At 43.2% G+C, this 17,206-nt stretch overlaps 1 protein-coding gene across 2 annotated transcripts in view; it reads right to left on the reverse strand.

Annotated features, from left to right (window-relative positions):
* The window catches only part of GAS6 (growth arrest specific 6), a 136,055-nt gene that overhangs the window by 108,133 nt on the left and 10,716 nt on the right, over positions 1–17,206 (reverse strand). For both annotated transcript variants that reach the window (XM_068268213.1, XM_068268212.1), the window contains exon 5: positions 1,179–1,203. In XM_068268213.1, the coding sequence (XP_068124314.1) occupies positions 1,179–1,203 (25 nt within the window). The remainder of the gene's footprint in view (positions 1–1,178; positions 1,204–17,206) is intronic.

A 17,206-nucleotide genomic window follows, 5' to 3' on the forward strand; every position in this document is an offset into this window, starting at 1 on the left:
TTCATTTTTCTGCAATTTTTACTGCAGTAACATTTCTGTGGGTTTAGTCCAGATAGGCTGGCCTTCACTTCACACAAAGTGACTGTCATAGTTCATGTCCTTCCTATAAAATACTGAGAACTGTATACATGAGAACTTCCCACATGTCTTAAATAGAATCTGTACTCTAAAAGTCTTACAATAAAAAGCATACCATTATATTCATTATGTTTTCCTGGGCCCCTCTTTGCTGTTTCTGCCACTTCCTGCTGAGATCCTGGCTTGTAATTGCCAGGTTTAGGCTGTGTTTACAAACAAAAAACATGGCTGCTAACCAGCATGTGACAGACTCAGAGAAGCTCAGTCTGACTCATACAAAACCTGCAGGGGGCGTGGAGAGGGTGTGCATAACTTCTAGCCTATCACAGCAGAGCAGCACATTCCTGCCTGAGCCGACAAAGGAAAGAAGATTAGATAATAGAGATAATACAGCCACTGCGCAACTAGGAAAGGCTGCAGTAAGACAGACCACATTAGAACAGGTATAGGAACTTATTGGATAGAAGAAATAAGGCTGAAAATTTTGTTACAGAGTCTCTTTAAAGTTTTGGAGATGCTCTGACGTAGTTGTGTAGCCAACACAATTAGGCCTGTCAAAGATATCTTAAGGCTCGATTCCCACTTGAGTGGATCCAAGATGGGCATGGTAAGCTCTGTCCATTTTGCATCCGCTCTGCATCTGTCCACCGTCTGAATCGATCGCTGCTCACCTGAGAATTCTCCCTGTTGATGAGGATTCCCATTGGTCTTTTGCAACCCAATGGGGATCCCCATGCTTCTTCCCTGTGTACAGGAAGAAAGTGGTGATCGGAGGTGGGACGCGTAGCCGGGGCAGATGCAGATATCGCGGACTGCACAGAAGTGTGTTCCGCTTACTGCAACGGATCCAGCAGAAAATAGTAAAATAGGAGCCATTCACTGTCTGATTAGCGACTCTAGTGGGTACAGAGCCTTGAACGTGCCCATTTCTACACATCAGATCTACGCACTGTTCACTTGCGACATAACATACCTCACCCTTTCCCATTCCAATGAGATAATCAAGGCGATTCCCTTCACTTATCAGTGGGTTGCTGATGTTCTGATCAATGTATTAAAGCATGCAAAGAGTTATACTTAAAAAAAATATGGAGACTTACCCAAATATCTGGGGTAAAAATATTCCTGTAAAAAAAAAATAAAACAAAATGTGTGATACAGGGATATCTAGATAGCCGCAACGTATATTTGAAAAATCACACGACTTGTGTATTTTTTATTTGCAGTTACTAAAATTACTAATATCTATTTGTTTCTATGTTGGTGAAATGTGCATTATCCATGCGGTGTCCAAGCGGACTGGTACTGCACACCTGCAGAACAGATACAAGCACTCCGGGGCCAGTGGTTGCATTGTTTAACTATTCATTCCCTATATCAATTCCCTAATATTATCCAGTGTGTGCATTATAAAGTGCAACCACATATATGGTTGAGATAATTTTTAAACAGTAATCAAGCTTCTGATTTGCTTGGCCATCACAATTATTTTTGCACGCAGACAGATTTGCAAACAAATTTGCATACATCATTATCCAACCGTACCATAATTCTTGACGAAAGGTTTTATTCAGGCATTATCTTCCCTTTCTCCAATAAATATAATAAATGAATAAATCTGGCTCCACCTATGGCCTGCCTCTATGAACCCCCTCCCCCCACCGCGTAGCATTTTAAAAGGAAGTTGATGTGAGAGGAATATGAAGGTTGACATTTATTTCCATCAAAAAGTGAACCTAAATTGAACTGGCTTCTACCAGTCCCCGCACAATCACTGAATGATCCTTCAGGCCCCCTGCATCCCCCCTTTTATTTGGATACATGGCCTCGGTCCGCGGACCTCCTGACGGAAGCGCTCTGTGCTTGCACAGTATGGGGAAATCTCTACTGTGATGACAGGAGCGCAATAGAGGCTGCGCACAGCCAGGGCCGCGCTTACATAATATCCGTTGACTTGCAGGGGGTTTGTACAAGCCCCAGGAAACTAGTTTTTTAAAATTCGGTTTAGGTTCCATTTAAGACTCTGCCATTGACATCTATAGGGGTTTTGTGTTTTCGCATCAATATGCCATGGACATTTAAAAGATTGTTAATACAAAGCTAAATAATCTGGACTTTGGTGCAGATAGATGTGATCTTTATTAAACACAATACAAACATAGCTGGCACTGGCATGTAGCTTTTGTAAAAAATAGCTAGCAGTCTAAAGGTAGCCATACACTGGTCGATTTGCCATCAGATTCAACCAACAAATAGATCCCTCTCTGATCGAATCTGATCAGAGAGGGATCATATGGCTGCCTTTACTGCAAACAGATTGTGAATCGATTTCAGCATGAAACTGATCACAATCTGTGAAGCTGCTGCTGCCACCGTCCCCGCCAGCTATACATTACCTCCTCCGGCCGGCGCGAGTCCCCCTCTGTCCCCGCTGCTCCTTCTCCTGCTGGGCTCCGGGTTCCGGCTGGCTTCACTTCTTTCTGTCCGGGGGAAGTTTAAACACTATAGGGCGCTCTACTGTTTAAACTTCCTGCCCGAACAGGAAGTTCAGTGAAGCTGCAGCCCTGGAGCCCAGAGCGGAGAAGAAGACAATGGAGACCTGGGGGACACGCACCAGCTGGAGCAGGTAATGTATTGCCGCTGTATTGCGTCGGTCGTTGGGCATTCAAATGCCGCTATCGGCACACTCCCGACCCGCTGGCGATCGAGCAAAATCTTCCGCACGGACGGATCAACGGAAATCGACGGGAACGATTGATTTTGGACGGAAATCGATTGTTCTGTCAGCGTTTGCGCAACTATTGCACAGCAGATTCGATCACAGTGATCGAATCTGCTGTATATCGGCGGGAAAATCGTTAGGTGTATGGGCCCCTTAAGGGTTAACAATGCAAACTGCCTGACTGTCCTGCTGATCCTCTGCTTCTATCACTTTTAGCCATAGACCCTGAACAAGCATGCAGATCAGGTGCTCTGACTGATGTCTCACTGGATTAGCCACATGCTTGTTTCAGTTATGTGATTCAGACACTAGTGATACGAGGCAGATCAGCAAGACTGCCAAGCAACTGGTATAGTTTAAAAATGGTGCTCCTGATACAAGATTACATTATTATTATTTAGTATGTATATAGCAATGACATGTTACACAGTGCTTTACATGGTGCTATACATGGTCTTTTCACATTACCGTAATCTGAATTTTAGGTTCTTCACAGGTCAAAAAAAAAAAATATTTTTCATTACAGCCCCACCATATTATGTACTCCTTAATGGATTAGATGGAACAATTTACAATAGAGTGTTATCACTCAGAACCATTAGCAATATGTGTGCTGTGTCATCAGCTCCAGAAAGTTATCTTGGCTGCCTGGATCTCATAAAAAAGTTCCACTGAAAGTCCCAAAGGGTGGGCAGATCAGGAGGCAGAGACTTGCTAAGCACGTTACACTAAACAGAAATTATACTTGTGTGGGAACAGTAATTTGGGATCAGGTAAATAATAAATGCTTGTCAAAATAGTCATGCTAGAAGTGGCTGCGCACTGCCTCTGACTCAGGAAACCAGAGTATGAATCCTGTCTAAAGCCAGCATCTGTTCAATAAGGAGTCCTTGGGCAAGACTCCCTAAAAATTGCAGGTTAGCCCATTGAGCTTTCAAGTGCTTGAAGTCAACAGGAAAAAGGGCTACACAAATGTTAGCATAAGCATTAGGCATAATACAAATTTTTTTTTTTTTTTTTTTTTTACGGCTTTCTACAAAATAGAGTAGAAAGGAAAAAAGGGCAAAATGAATTATAATTATCCTGTCTGAACACAGCGACACCACCACACCATGTGTATTTACTTTGAGCATTAGCACTCACACCCCATGTTGACCAATGGACTTATTCCTGTCATGCATTTTCCTGCTCATAAAAAAAAAATTCTGAAAGCATGCTGCTTTTTTCGATACACAGTTCCTGTTTTCACATCTGTGTGTTTTGAAACAGCCGCCTACATTCAATCACATACAAAGGCATCAAACACATTTTTGCAATTTACAAAATAATTCTGTGTTTAATCTAAATTCAGATCTCATCAATGGACAGCTACTATCTCCAAAACCCTTAAGGCGATTTTTTTCTGAGCAACGAGCGGTTGTTTCCATGATCTCCCAATGTGGTTACAGGCGCGCGTTCACACAAACGACATTTAACGATACATGCCAATAATGACCGTCTAAGCAGATCTGATCTTTAAGGTCCCCGATGACCAAAATACTGCGATCGATTGATTTCCTGTTCGCACCTGTTGTGTGCCGTTGTGTAACGTTGCGTGCAGGGTGATGTATCTCTGAACGCTTGGACCCATCGGGTGTCGAGTATTCAGATTTACCTAAGGCCCAGCTGACATTACAGAGCACGGAAAATCTAGGTGTTGGTTGACAGCTATCTAGCCTTTAGGCAACGTTCACAGTGGTGTGTTGTGTGTTGTGGTGTGTTGTGGTGTGGCGTAACAGCTGCATTGTAATGTGGCTTTTGCCAATGCAATTCACCACCAATGAGACATTCACTGTGCAGCTTAATAGTGTTTGACATCCCAATAAACTTGCTTACCATGTTTAATTGACTGTATGCGATAATGTGCGGCGAGATTTTCCCGTTCTGTTGCATTGCATTTCTGCAGTTAAAGGGAATGCGACAAAACGCCCACTGTGAAAGTAGCCTTAAGGCTCATACACACGCTCAACAAAAGTCTTTTAAATGCATGATTATCAAACAACTTGAAGAAGTTGGACAACTTTTGTCAATTAAAAGACGTGCAAACGAGAAGGTGTTATCACTGAAAAGAGGCGACTAATGACTGATAAGATGCAGCTCAAGTCAATCCAAAGTTTTTCGATAACCGTGCATTCTAAAGACTTTTGTTGAGCGAGTGTATGAGCCTTTACTTTATTCACTTACATTAGGTTCCTGCCATAGGATGTCCTGCCATAGGATGACGTGCAAACGACAAGGCGTTATCACTGAAAAGAGGCGACCAACGACTGATAAGACGCAGCTCAAGTCAATCCAAACTTGTTTGATAATCATGCATTTTTAAAAGATTTTTGTTGAGCGTGTGTATGAGCCAATACTTTATTCACTTATATTAGGTTCCTGCCATTGGATGCCTGCAATCTAAACAGGCCTGACTGTCAGTTTGGTGAAATGTTGCTGGCTATGCAAATACTGTCTACATGCCTAGTACAGTACAGCCACCTATATATTGCAAGAGATAATAAGATAGAAGTGGCAACATAGTATTAAACAACCCTGTGCCACTTTACCTTTGTAGAAGCTAATGTTATTTGACATTACATGCTGGTAGAGAGAACACAAAGGGCTTGTGTATCACAATTGTCCTGAATGACAACTGTGAAGACAGTCAGTATTCCAATGGCCTTCTGTTCCAGCAACACTCACATAAGCTGCCCTTTGTCCAAATCCTGTCACAAAGGATGCATAAGAAGCAGAAGTGGTAGTGGGAGCTTGCAGAGCAGCTATCCCCTCTGACAGCACAAATCTCTTCTCGCCTTCTCTTTAATTTGCAGGCTTATGCTAGCCCTGAGAAGGAGACTTAAAAGTGGCTGGACAGCAGAGAAAACATCTGCGGGATGTAAAATGAACTGTATCAGTATCTCAACGGACCAATTAGTGCCCTGAGCATGCAAAAGCCAATATCGGAGCTGTCCAAAATCAATATGTGAATGACCAGCCCTGTATAAGAGCCATGACTGGCACGTTGTTTGTGGACAGAAGAGAGTAGTGTGCAAGGGGAACCTTAGGAAGAATAACTATATTTTGTGCAGCTGTTACTGGGTAAGACAGAAAGCTAACAAGGTTACACGTTAATGTTTTGGTAGTCTAGGTATGCAGAAAGGTGATTTCCATGGCATAGGTTGGTGCAATTAAGAAGTTCACCGAAATGTCTCAACCCTTGAGTTCACACTCTGGAGATTTTCTAGTCGACTACCCTTAACTCGTAATGGATTCTTATGGCCAGATTTCTGTAGTAAAGCTAGCCTATAGATATAGGTTTTCCCAACAATTCATTCATCATGACAGCAGCAACTACATATCTGTTCTCCAAATGCTTGAGTGTTGAATAATATTAGGCAAGTTATTACTGTGGTTAAAGCAGATAGTACCACATTGCTTCAGAATGCTTGCATAATCTAGTCACACTATAAAGCCTCATTCAAGTTATTGGATGGACACATGAGCCACTGGTAAAATTGCTGTGTGCAGGCACTATGTCTGTTGTGTAATACCACCCGAGGTGAGAGTGATATGGAGGCTGCCATATTGGTTTCCCTTTAGACAATACCAGTTGCCTGGCAGCCCGGCTAATTTCTTTGGCTGCAGCAGTGTCCGAATAACACCAACAACAAGCATGAAGCTAATCGTCAGTTCTGACATTATTGTCAGAAACACCTGATCTGCTGCATGTTTGTTCATGGTCTATGGCTGAAAGTATTAGAGACAGAGGATTAGCAGCACAGCCGGGCAACTTGTATTGCTTGATTGAAAAATAAATATGGCAGCCTCCACAAAACTCTCACAGGTTAAACTCTCTAAATACATACAGGATGCATTTCTCCATATTTCCCTTCTGTCCTTTGCAAGAATTCAGGTCCACTTTAAAGGATAAAACGAGACGACAAATGAAATATAGTTTTACTCACCTGGGGCTTCTTTTAGCCCCTAGAAGTCATCTGTGTCTCTCACCGCACCTCCAGTCTTCTCTGGGATCCCGCTGGCAGCCTCTAAGGATCGCTAACCCCCGATGGGACAGATCTACTGTGCATGTGTGGGCGAACGCCTGAACACGCCCATGTCATCAGGAGCGCATTCTCGCATAGGGCAGGCGCACGCATGCACAGAGGATGATGACCCATCAGAGGTCGCCATCCTTAGAGGCTGACAGCAGGACCCCGGAGAAGACTGGAGCTGCGGAGAGGGATATAAATGACTTCTAGAGGCTGGAAGAAGTCCCAGGTAAGTAAAACTACATTTCTTATGTCGTCTTGCTTATCCTTTAAAGTGGACCTGAATTCTTGCAAAGGACAGAAGGAAAACATGGATAAATGCATCCTGTATGAATTTAGAGAGTTTATCCTGTTTTTTTTTAATAGCTCGGACATTCCCTTTGAGCAAGACAGAGGTCATCTTGGAGATGTGTTTGGGGTCATTATGTAGGAATATTGCCCTATGGCCCAGTTTCAGAAGGGAGGGGATCATGCTATGCTTCAGTATGTCACAGTACATGTAGGCCTTCATAATAAAATATTTTCAAAAATGTGAGAGGTTTACTCACTTTTGTGAGATACTGTACTTGTCCCAGAAACTTTGTCTCACTCTTCTCAGTAAATACAGGTTTATCATATTCATTTATCCACCAATCAATACGTCACTCCTTACCTTATAGTAGAACATATTGAGCAACAATGTTATCTTGTAACATGGAAGAATGCAAAGCATCTTGTTTCTACTAACAATGTTACAGACTATTGATAGGGAATTTTTACATTGCAGTCATAAATGCAAGTTGCTATTTAAAATGTTACAATGTTAATAGCAAGTTTAGTACAATGAAGGAGAACAAGGTCAGTATTATTGTTAGTATGCATTTATATAGCACTGACATTAGCACGTGGCATTTAAGGCAGCAGCACAACAAAACAGCTAAAATTAGTATTTTGTGTGTCATTCTAAAAATGCTTGGCACTGTTCATACATGTCTATCTCAATATGTCACCTCAGGTACACTTTAAGGGCAACAGAAATAGAGCATCTGTGGATTTAATAACGGTGCTCCAATGAATATACACACAGCAGTAGGATGCAAGATTCCAGTATCCTTCAGGCTAATTTCACACCAGGACGTTGCGTTAGAGGGGGCGTTAAGGTCGCATAACGTCCCCCTAACGGAACGCCTGGTGGTGCTAGATCTGGACGTCAGAGTGAGCCGCGTTGTGCAGCTCACTCTGGCGTCAGTGATGCCGTGATGCGCACTCTTGTGCGCATGCGGCATCACGTGGTCCCGCCGGCCAATCGCCGCACAGAGCGGCTGCTCCAGGAAGTAAACACTGCACGTCATAACGTGCAGTGCATATTAATTAGCCATGTGCCTGGCCGCTCTCCGCTCCTCCCCAACATTTCTGAGCATGTGCAAGCAGTCTAACGCGGCTCAGCCGCGTCTAAAGTACTGCATGCAGTACGTTGCCTTGTGACGCAGCGTTACAATGTAACGCAACGTCCGCACTGTGAACAGCCCCATTGATTTTTCATTACTGTGCGGTGGGCTGCGTTACAGGCTGCTCTAACGTGCGCCTGTAACGTCCCACTGTGAAACCAGCCTCAAGGACTATTTTAAACCACTCATGTAAATGAAAAATAAATAAAGGCTAATCAGGTATATAGTGTTATTTCAAATGTGTGTAATTTAAATACATGAAATGAGAACGCCCTGTAGGTGGATGTTTCTAATTTAAGTATAAATGGCCATTCAGTGCCAGTCACACACGTGGGTTCCTGTGGCACACGTAATGTTTCTCCGGTACTCTACTCCATTGCTGCCCAGAAGCAAACATGTGCTATTCATGGCAGTGCATCCGGTGCCTGGAAAAATAAGCAGGGCTGCATAGTTGGGCAGCAGACACATAAACAGGTCTATGAGAATTTGATGTATGCCCAGCTACAGGGCCGGCGCTCCCATAGAGGCAAAGGCCCCCGACCTTTGATGAGGCCCCATGCCACCGGCCCTGCTAAATGCTGCCTGCTCCCCCGCTCGCTCTGATCTCCGGGGACCTTGGTAACAAGTAGCAGAAATTACTCACCTCTTCCGGCGAACGGCACAGTCCGGGCACTCTTGCCATGTTGTCATCCACCTCCTCTATGACCCGGTGCGTGTTTACGAATAACGTGCGCCGGATCATAGAGGAGGTGGAGGACAACATGGCAAGAGTGCCCGGACTATGCCGTCTGCCGGAAGAGGTGAGCAATTGCTGCTGCAGCTTGTTTGCAAGGTCCCCGGGGACCAGAGGAAATCGCCAGAGAGGGAGGTGTTCGGGCAGGGGGGCCCCCCATTCAATTTGCCCCAGGGCCCCGGAGCCCCTTAAGCCAGCCCTGCCCAGCAACAATGCAGTGTGAGCTGCTCTAAAGGTGGCCATACACTGACTGATTTTTCACATTGATATCTGAGCAATTCGATCACTCTTATTGAATCAGCTAGAAATAGATGCTGCAATATTTATTGTATTAGTCAATCACTCCGGATTGATGATATCGATTGGCAGCACGTTGGGAATGGCGGCAGATCGAAGGCCCATAATGTTGTACTGCGTCAAACAGTACAACACTGCAATTAGATATGATTATTAGTAGATTTAATGCCGAAATCTATTAAACATCTATGCCTAGTGTGTGGCAGTAATAGAGCCCTCTCAGATCAGATCTCACAGGGATATATCGGATGGTGGAATCTGATGGCATTCTAGAAGTGTATGGCTACCTTCAGAGGCTATATAATCTGGGGGCGGTGAGCACTGCAGAACTTCTTAAATCATCTCAGATAGAGCATAGACTTTAAATGTAAAAACTATGCTTTAAAGAAACCTTCCCATTAGCAAGCCATATAAGTGTATGGGAGTCTATGGTAGACATCACAACCTATTTCCATTAAGAATATAAAAGGTGTCTTTTTTTTTTTTTTTAAGTTGAATTTTATTTAATTTTTAAGAAAAATACCAGACATTACAGTATTATATATCAAACTCCCCCATCAATCCCTTCCCATAACACCCACCCACCCACCCCGGGTCCAGTGCAACTCAGAGCAAAAAAAAAAAAAAAAAAAAGAAAGTACTATACAACACCATAGCCCCATTCATTGTCTTAACCCTTGAAGAGATGGAGGGGGTGTATCACTACCCCATCTATAAAAAACCTCCCGTCTTCCATAGAAGCTCATCAACTGTACCATGGCGATACCTTGGGGAGAAATATTAGAGTCTATATATAATCCCAACAAAAGAGATCTAGGGTCGACCACCACCCTCTCTCTCATCATCCCTGTCATAATATGGGCCAGGTCAGACCAATAGTATTGCTATAGGTCAGACCAATAGTTCGTAATAACTGGGCAGCTCCAAATCATGTGAAAGAAATCTCCCTCCGCCACCTTATAGTTAGGGCACCTATCTGACCTTTCCGAATAGTAAATATATAACTGTGCAAACCTATCCACCGCAGAGATCAGAATACCATGCATAGACCTTAATACATCCATCCTCTCCACATCTTAGAGTGGGCCGACATCTAGAGACCACTTTTCATGTGCACAATCCAATCTTGGACAAGATACAGGCATGAAAATAGAATATCTCTCTGAGGGCTGGTGCACACCAAAACCCGCTAGCAGATCCGCAAAATGCTAGCAGATTTTTAAACGCTTTTTTTTATTTTTATGAGGCGTTTTGCTAGCGTTTTGCGGATTGCTGCTGCGGTTTTCAGTATAGTAGATTTCATATATTGTTACAGTAAAGCTGTTACTGAACAGCTTCTGTAACAAAAACGCCTGCAAAACCGCTCTGAAGTGCCGTTTTTCAGAGCGGTTTGCGTTTTTCCTATACTTAACATTGAGGCAGAAACGCATCCGCAATCCAAAAAATGCCTCACCCAGGCATTTTTCGTTTCTGCAAAACGCCTGCCGCTCTGGTGTGCACCACCCCATTGAGATACATTGACCAAGCAGATCCGCAGCCGCAAGCGGATCTGAAAACGCCCAAAAAGCCGCTCGGTGTGCACCAGCCCTGAAAGAGGCCTTTCCACCCTCTGGATTATTATAGAGGTTTCAGACAGCTTTCAATGACATCACCATGATGTGCTCACAGTGTGTACATCAATCAGGACCCAGTTATATGGATGGCAGGATGGATTTTCTTCTATGTATATTTGATTACGGTATATTAAAAAAACAAAGACCAACTGGAAACTAAAAAATTTGGTTTTACAAGTACCTAAAGCCATCTCTTTTCTGTGAAATGCTATTAGCCTTCTTTCCTTGTGCCAGTCAATGTTATTCTGCTCTAATGAGGATGGAAACTATCACTAAAAGCAACAAAGCTATACATTCACGTAGTTCACAGTCCAGACAACTGAATAATATATGGACTCATGAATTGTTAATTACTGTCAGCGGATATTAGAATGACTAGAAGCATATTCAAAGACTATTAAAAAAAAATGCACCGTCTTTCATGAGAAGCACCTTTGTAAGCCTCTTAGGTGGTGTCTTTCTTTCCCATTTGATCAAATGATCACATTTAATTGAAAGCTATTACAATTAATTGATCATTTTTAGCATGCCACATTTCCTGTATAAGCATTATGCATATTAGGTTACCTCCTGTTTACTCCAGGAACTCCATAAAAGGCAGAAAACCTGCCTTAAAAACAGCCACAGACTGACAATTCTGATTTCCAAAATGTTTTATGGGAGTTCCCATTTACTTCAATGATGATATTTGTGCTCGGCAACCAAACAGAAAACATTCCGCTGATGTTTTTGAAGTGCACACCCTTCCAGCGCCAAACCTAGGTGCCTCTAAATTCAGTTCAGTCCTTCATATTGCCTCTGGAGCTTAATCAGCATTAGGCTATAAGTTATACAAATGAATCACATTACTTAGAAGTCTATCTGGTCAAGCCAAGTACAGACCTGGGATGGGTGTCCAGATGTGCCATGTAAAAAAAACACAACCATCATTAAAATCTGCATATAAATAGGCACGTAAGGCCTCCTATACGCACTAAATGGCTCTTGGCCAAGGCTAGAGGTCAGAGCCTCCTCTGCTGACAATCCCCCATTCTATCAGCAAGAGATAATAATAATAATAATAATAATAATAATAATAATAATTCCTATATTTGGATAGTGCTTTTCTTCCGTTGGACTCAAAGTTCTTGCGAGGCAGCCACAAGAGCGCACTCAATAGCAGTGTTAGGGTGTCTTGCCTAATTATTCCGTACTGAATAGGCACTGGCTTACTGAACAGGAAGAGCCAAGATTTGAACCCAGGCCTGTGTCAGAGGCAGAGCACTTAACCAGTACACTATCCAGAAATCTGACCTGCTGGATCATCTCACAAACAGGCTGAGGATAGGTTTCTCCTCCTTACCGCTAACACTACAACCTGCGATGCACAGTGATCGACCCTCCACCCCCCTCCATTGCAACAGAACACATAGCTAGCCTGCAGGCTGTACCGCACTTGGCCCCATATTGTCGCCCAATGGATGGAGTCCTGATACCTGCTGGCAACAGTCCTCATAGTGTGTTTGAGGCTTTAGCTCAGCGGGGTATGAAAAGGGGCAGATTTCCTACAGGGAAACACAATAGTAATTAGTCAACAATACTGCCAATTCCTTTAGTATAATGTCTTGACTGCAGGAGTGAGAAGTCTTTTTGATGAAGACGCACAGTCACTTTATTGATATGGTGATAATCATAATATTTAGTATCTATATAGCGCTGTACAGAGCACTTAGTCCTGTCCCTTAAAGTGGATCCGAGATGAACTTTTACTCATTGCATAATTGTGTTCCTTTCCTATTGTTTATAGGGCATTCCTCAAGCCAAATACTTTTTTGTTTTTGTTTTAATACTCTAATTCCCTATAAACTAAATAAGCCACGCCCACAGGTTTTCAGAGAGCCTTGGCACTTTCAGACAGTAGCAAGGGCTCATAGGAGCGCAGTCTGGGCAGGAGGAGGGGGAGGTATTATTAGCCAGAGATTTCAGAGGCAGAGGGGAGGAGGAGGGACGATTAGTTTTTTTTGCTCAAGATGCAGATAAGCCTGCCTCTGTGTAATGTTTACAAACAACATGGCTGCTGTCATTGTATCACAGGAAGAAATAATCATATTCTATTAAAGCTGAATGCAGCTGGATTTGCTGTGTAAACTATCTAAACTTTAGATAAGATATATAGACAAGCTACTTGTTAGTTTTTCACCTCGGATCCGCTTTTACTGTCCCTCAGAGGGGCTCACAATCTAATCCCTGCCATAGTCCTAAGTATGTGCATGTGTGTATGTATATGTATATACGTATGTATGTATGTATGTATGTATGTATGTATGTATGTATGTATGTATGTATGTATGTATGTATGTGATATAGATATACACACACACCCCCACACACTTATTTGCTGAGATATGCAATGACTTTCATACATAAGAACTCCACCCGGTAACATACATCACATTGTGCAGACATACACAGCTCTTCCCTGGAATCTAAGCACAGGAAATATCTGTGGCTATTATTCCAGTGGAAGGCTAGTCTAACATCTAACAACCTACATATGATGAACTCTTGAAATGGGTGTGATGCTAAGCAAACAGTTCCAAGCTTATATCAGAAGAGATTTGTTGTTAGAAGCCCATGGGGAGAGAAGTGGGAGCACAATGACTTTACAGTTTTGTTTTGATGACTAATATTGTTGATGTTTTTCTAATCCTGCTGTTATCAGGAAGTTAATGTGGTTAATGACTGGAAAAGAAAGGGTAGAGTGGCAGAAATCAATAAATGAAACTAATGGCGATGACCTCAGTCCCCACCCCTACCCTGGGAAGAGGTCACATGGGTGACATTAATTTTAAGGTCACAAGATATCCTAATGAAAAGTGCCTCTGGCGATGAGCAGTGTGCTGCATACTGGCCTGCTGCTGGATGTATAGGAACAAAGGGCGATTGTATTGTGCCATGAGCAATATACTTAAAAGGACATACAAATACTAAATACCATGTCAAGACAATGTTTGAACTTACAAAAACCATTGGAGAAACAGCATTGTAATTAAATGCACATTTAACTAACACGAAGACATGAAGTTTCCCCAAACTTTAAGGTTCCCTTTCCTCCAAATTTCCCACTCTCACAGAATCAAAAGTTCCAGTGAGGAAATCCTGCTGGGTCCTCTGTCTGGAGCCAACCTGGCCTCTGGAAAAGGGCCACCATGTCAGTGTAGGGACATCTGAAAAGGAGCATAGCACAAATGCCACTCTCAGCCTCCCTTTAGCTCCTACTAGAGGGGAGGTGAGACAGCTATGAACCTTGCCGCAGTATAACAGAGGTGTGTAGCTGCAATGATGTAACACAGTGGAGTACTGCAATGTGAAACAGAAACAAGAGGTCTTGCAATATGGTGTGTGGGCCTGTGGGGGGAGGGCTTGTTGCCAGGACAGTGCTAACAGGAGCCAAAAAACTCAAAGGAGAATTAGTTCCAAGTAGAATAGCAAAGCAACTGCATTAAAAATATAACTCAGAAAATTACATTGGCTTCAATTCATCAAAGGGTGTTCGATAACAAAATCCCAGTCCTTAAAATACCGCATTCGGTATTTTACACTTCACTGTGCTAATTCATCAATATTTACCCATGTGTGGTAGAGGTTCGTTAAGTTACCGAAGTACTACGGCTTCAGTTCATCAAAGGCTGTTATCTCCTCCCTGGGCTTCAATTACCACTTTTATGCAGATGACACTCAGATTTACCTCCATACCCCCGATCTCTCAGCCACCACCATAAACAAGGTCTCCTCGTGTCTCTCAGCAATTTCCTCCTGGATGTCAGCTAGGTTCCTAAAGCTTAACCTAGACAAAACTGAGCTCCTGATCCTTCCACCCCATGCTGCTGTACCCATCCCAGGTTTCCACCTCACAATCGACAACACAACCATTCTCCCTACCTCCCAGGCCCGCTGCCTGGGTGTCACCTTGGACTCTGACCTCTCCTTCATCCCACACATCCAAAACATCACAAGAGCCTGCAATTTCCACCTCCGTAATATCTCCAAGATCCGCCCATTCTTAACCCCGGACACGACCAAACTGCTCATCCATGCCCTCATCATCTCCCGCCTTGATTACTGTAACTCACTCCTTTCTGGCCTCCCCCTGAAACGCACTGCCCCCCTTCAATCAGTGATGAACGCGGCTGCAAGACTCATCCATTCTTCGCACCGCTCTGCATCCACATCTCCCCTTTGTGAATCCCTGCACTGGCTCCCTATCCGTCTCAGGATAAGTTTCATGATTCTATGCCTGGCGTATAAATCTGTGCACAAAACATGCCCTACCTACATCTCGCAGCTTGTTCACAAGTATACACCAGGTCGCCCCCTCCGTTCCTCCAACGACCTTCGCCTCACCACCCCGCGCATTTCACACTCCCATGCCCGCCTGCAGGATTTCTCAAGAGCTGCCCCCACCCTCTGGAATGCCCTTCCACCACCCATCAGACTTGCTCCCTCTTTCAACACATTCAAGCAAGCCCTCAAAACCCACCTCTTTATGATGGCCTACCCACCTCCTACCACACAGTAACTCTCTAAGGAATATTTAACAGCCCCCCCTAGTGTTTCCACCCCTCCCTTTAGATTGTAAGCCTCTGGCAGGGTCCTCCACTCCCTAGTGTAATCTACAGGATCATGTGCTCCTGTCCTATGACAGCCTGTACTTGTATTACTGGGCCTACCTAACCAGCCCATATTGCATGATCATGTATTTTGTACAATTTGTATGTATAACTTTGTTCTATGTGTATAACCCTATGTATGTCATCCTTGTATCATTGTATATATTTATTGTCCAGCGCTGCGTAATATGTTGGCGCTTTATAAATACAATAAATAATAATAATAATAATAACAGCAGAGTGGTGAAGCAGCTTGGAATGTCTCTGTGTTGTTACAAGCTGATAACAATAGAAGGCATCCAGACATCCCTTTACATGTAAACGTGTGTTATATTTACTGTTACTTATACTGCCTCTGCTGCTCTGAATCTGTCCATCAGTGTTTCTTAACATTTTACTTATTTGCCACAACGTAGATAAACTTCCTGGAGACATTACAAATGCCATGCTTGGTGATTTCACCACTTGCATCTTTGCATATTCAAACAAGGACTCAAAGGGTTAAACCACCGAAGGACATCTGGGGATATCTTTTGTCCCGTTCTCTCTGCTCACTGCCTGGGGGGTCTGGAAGCTTGTGTGGAGAAGCCTGTGTGACCTATCAGCACCTATCAGCAGCACTTGCAGGAGAACAGGGGCTGTTTCTATTGGCTGCCTGCTCCTGTTAATCATGAAAACATTCACACAGAAGGCTTTGGAAGTCTGTAACGACAGGGGAGAGCTGGAGATAAACACCGAATGTGCTAGCGAATGTGGTAACCTTGATGAATTAACATTTACTGACATTTGCTGACATGTGTTGAGCACAAGTCGGTAATTTATCTCATTGCTTTGTCATTTCAGCTTCTCATTCGGTAACAGCTTTGATGAATTAACATAAGTGCTCCGTTAACTCAGCTGTTTTCAGCATTACCGAATGCGGTAATGCTTGATGAATTGAAGCCATTGTGACCTACTCAAAACAAAAGTTCCTACATCCAGCTCATGTCAAGAGCAATGTTTCACTTATAGAATTTGGTTGCGGTAACTCAGATCAACAGAGCAGCACTGCAAGGAGATCCTTCTCCACTCGGGGCAAATGCAAAACGTTTTATTTAATTGTAATAGTAAAGACTTTGTTTAGTGTAAGTGTACTCATTTGCTAGTCAACTTATACATTAAATTTGATAAGAACATCAAATCAATTAACTTTTCATTCAATAGGCATTGATCAAAAAGGACCATACTTCCATTTATGAACCCTAGCAGGCATGGGGGTAGAGGAGGTGGAAGGACTCAGCCAGTAGATGTACACAATCATCATGCAAATCTCACTTCAGATCCTATTTCCAACCTAGAAAATGATCGTATCGGGACAAAGAAACAAACAAAAAAAAGGCGTTCTGCTAACAGTGGAACTGATCTTGGACTTCAGGAGACTCCCACCCACGCCATAACCAGTCCTCATCAACGAGACTGAAGTGTCCAGGGTATCTAGTGTTAGGTTCCTTGGAACAACATTGACTAGTGACCTAAGGTGGGGGCAGAACACCTCCAAAATCCAGAAGAAGGCCCAGCAGAGACTGTTCTTCCTACGCCAACTGAAAAAAATTTGGTATGCCTCAGAAGCTGCTATCC

This window comes from Hyperolius riggenbachi, chromosome 2, assembly GCF_040937935.1.
Source record: "Hyperolius riggenbachi isolate aHypRig1 chromosome 2, aHypRig1.pri, whole genome shotgun sequence".
Classification (NCBI taxonomy): Eukaryota; Metazoa; Chordata; class Amphibia; order Anura; family Hyperoliidae; genus Hyperolius; species Hyperolius riggenbachi.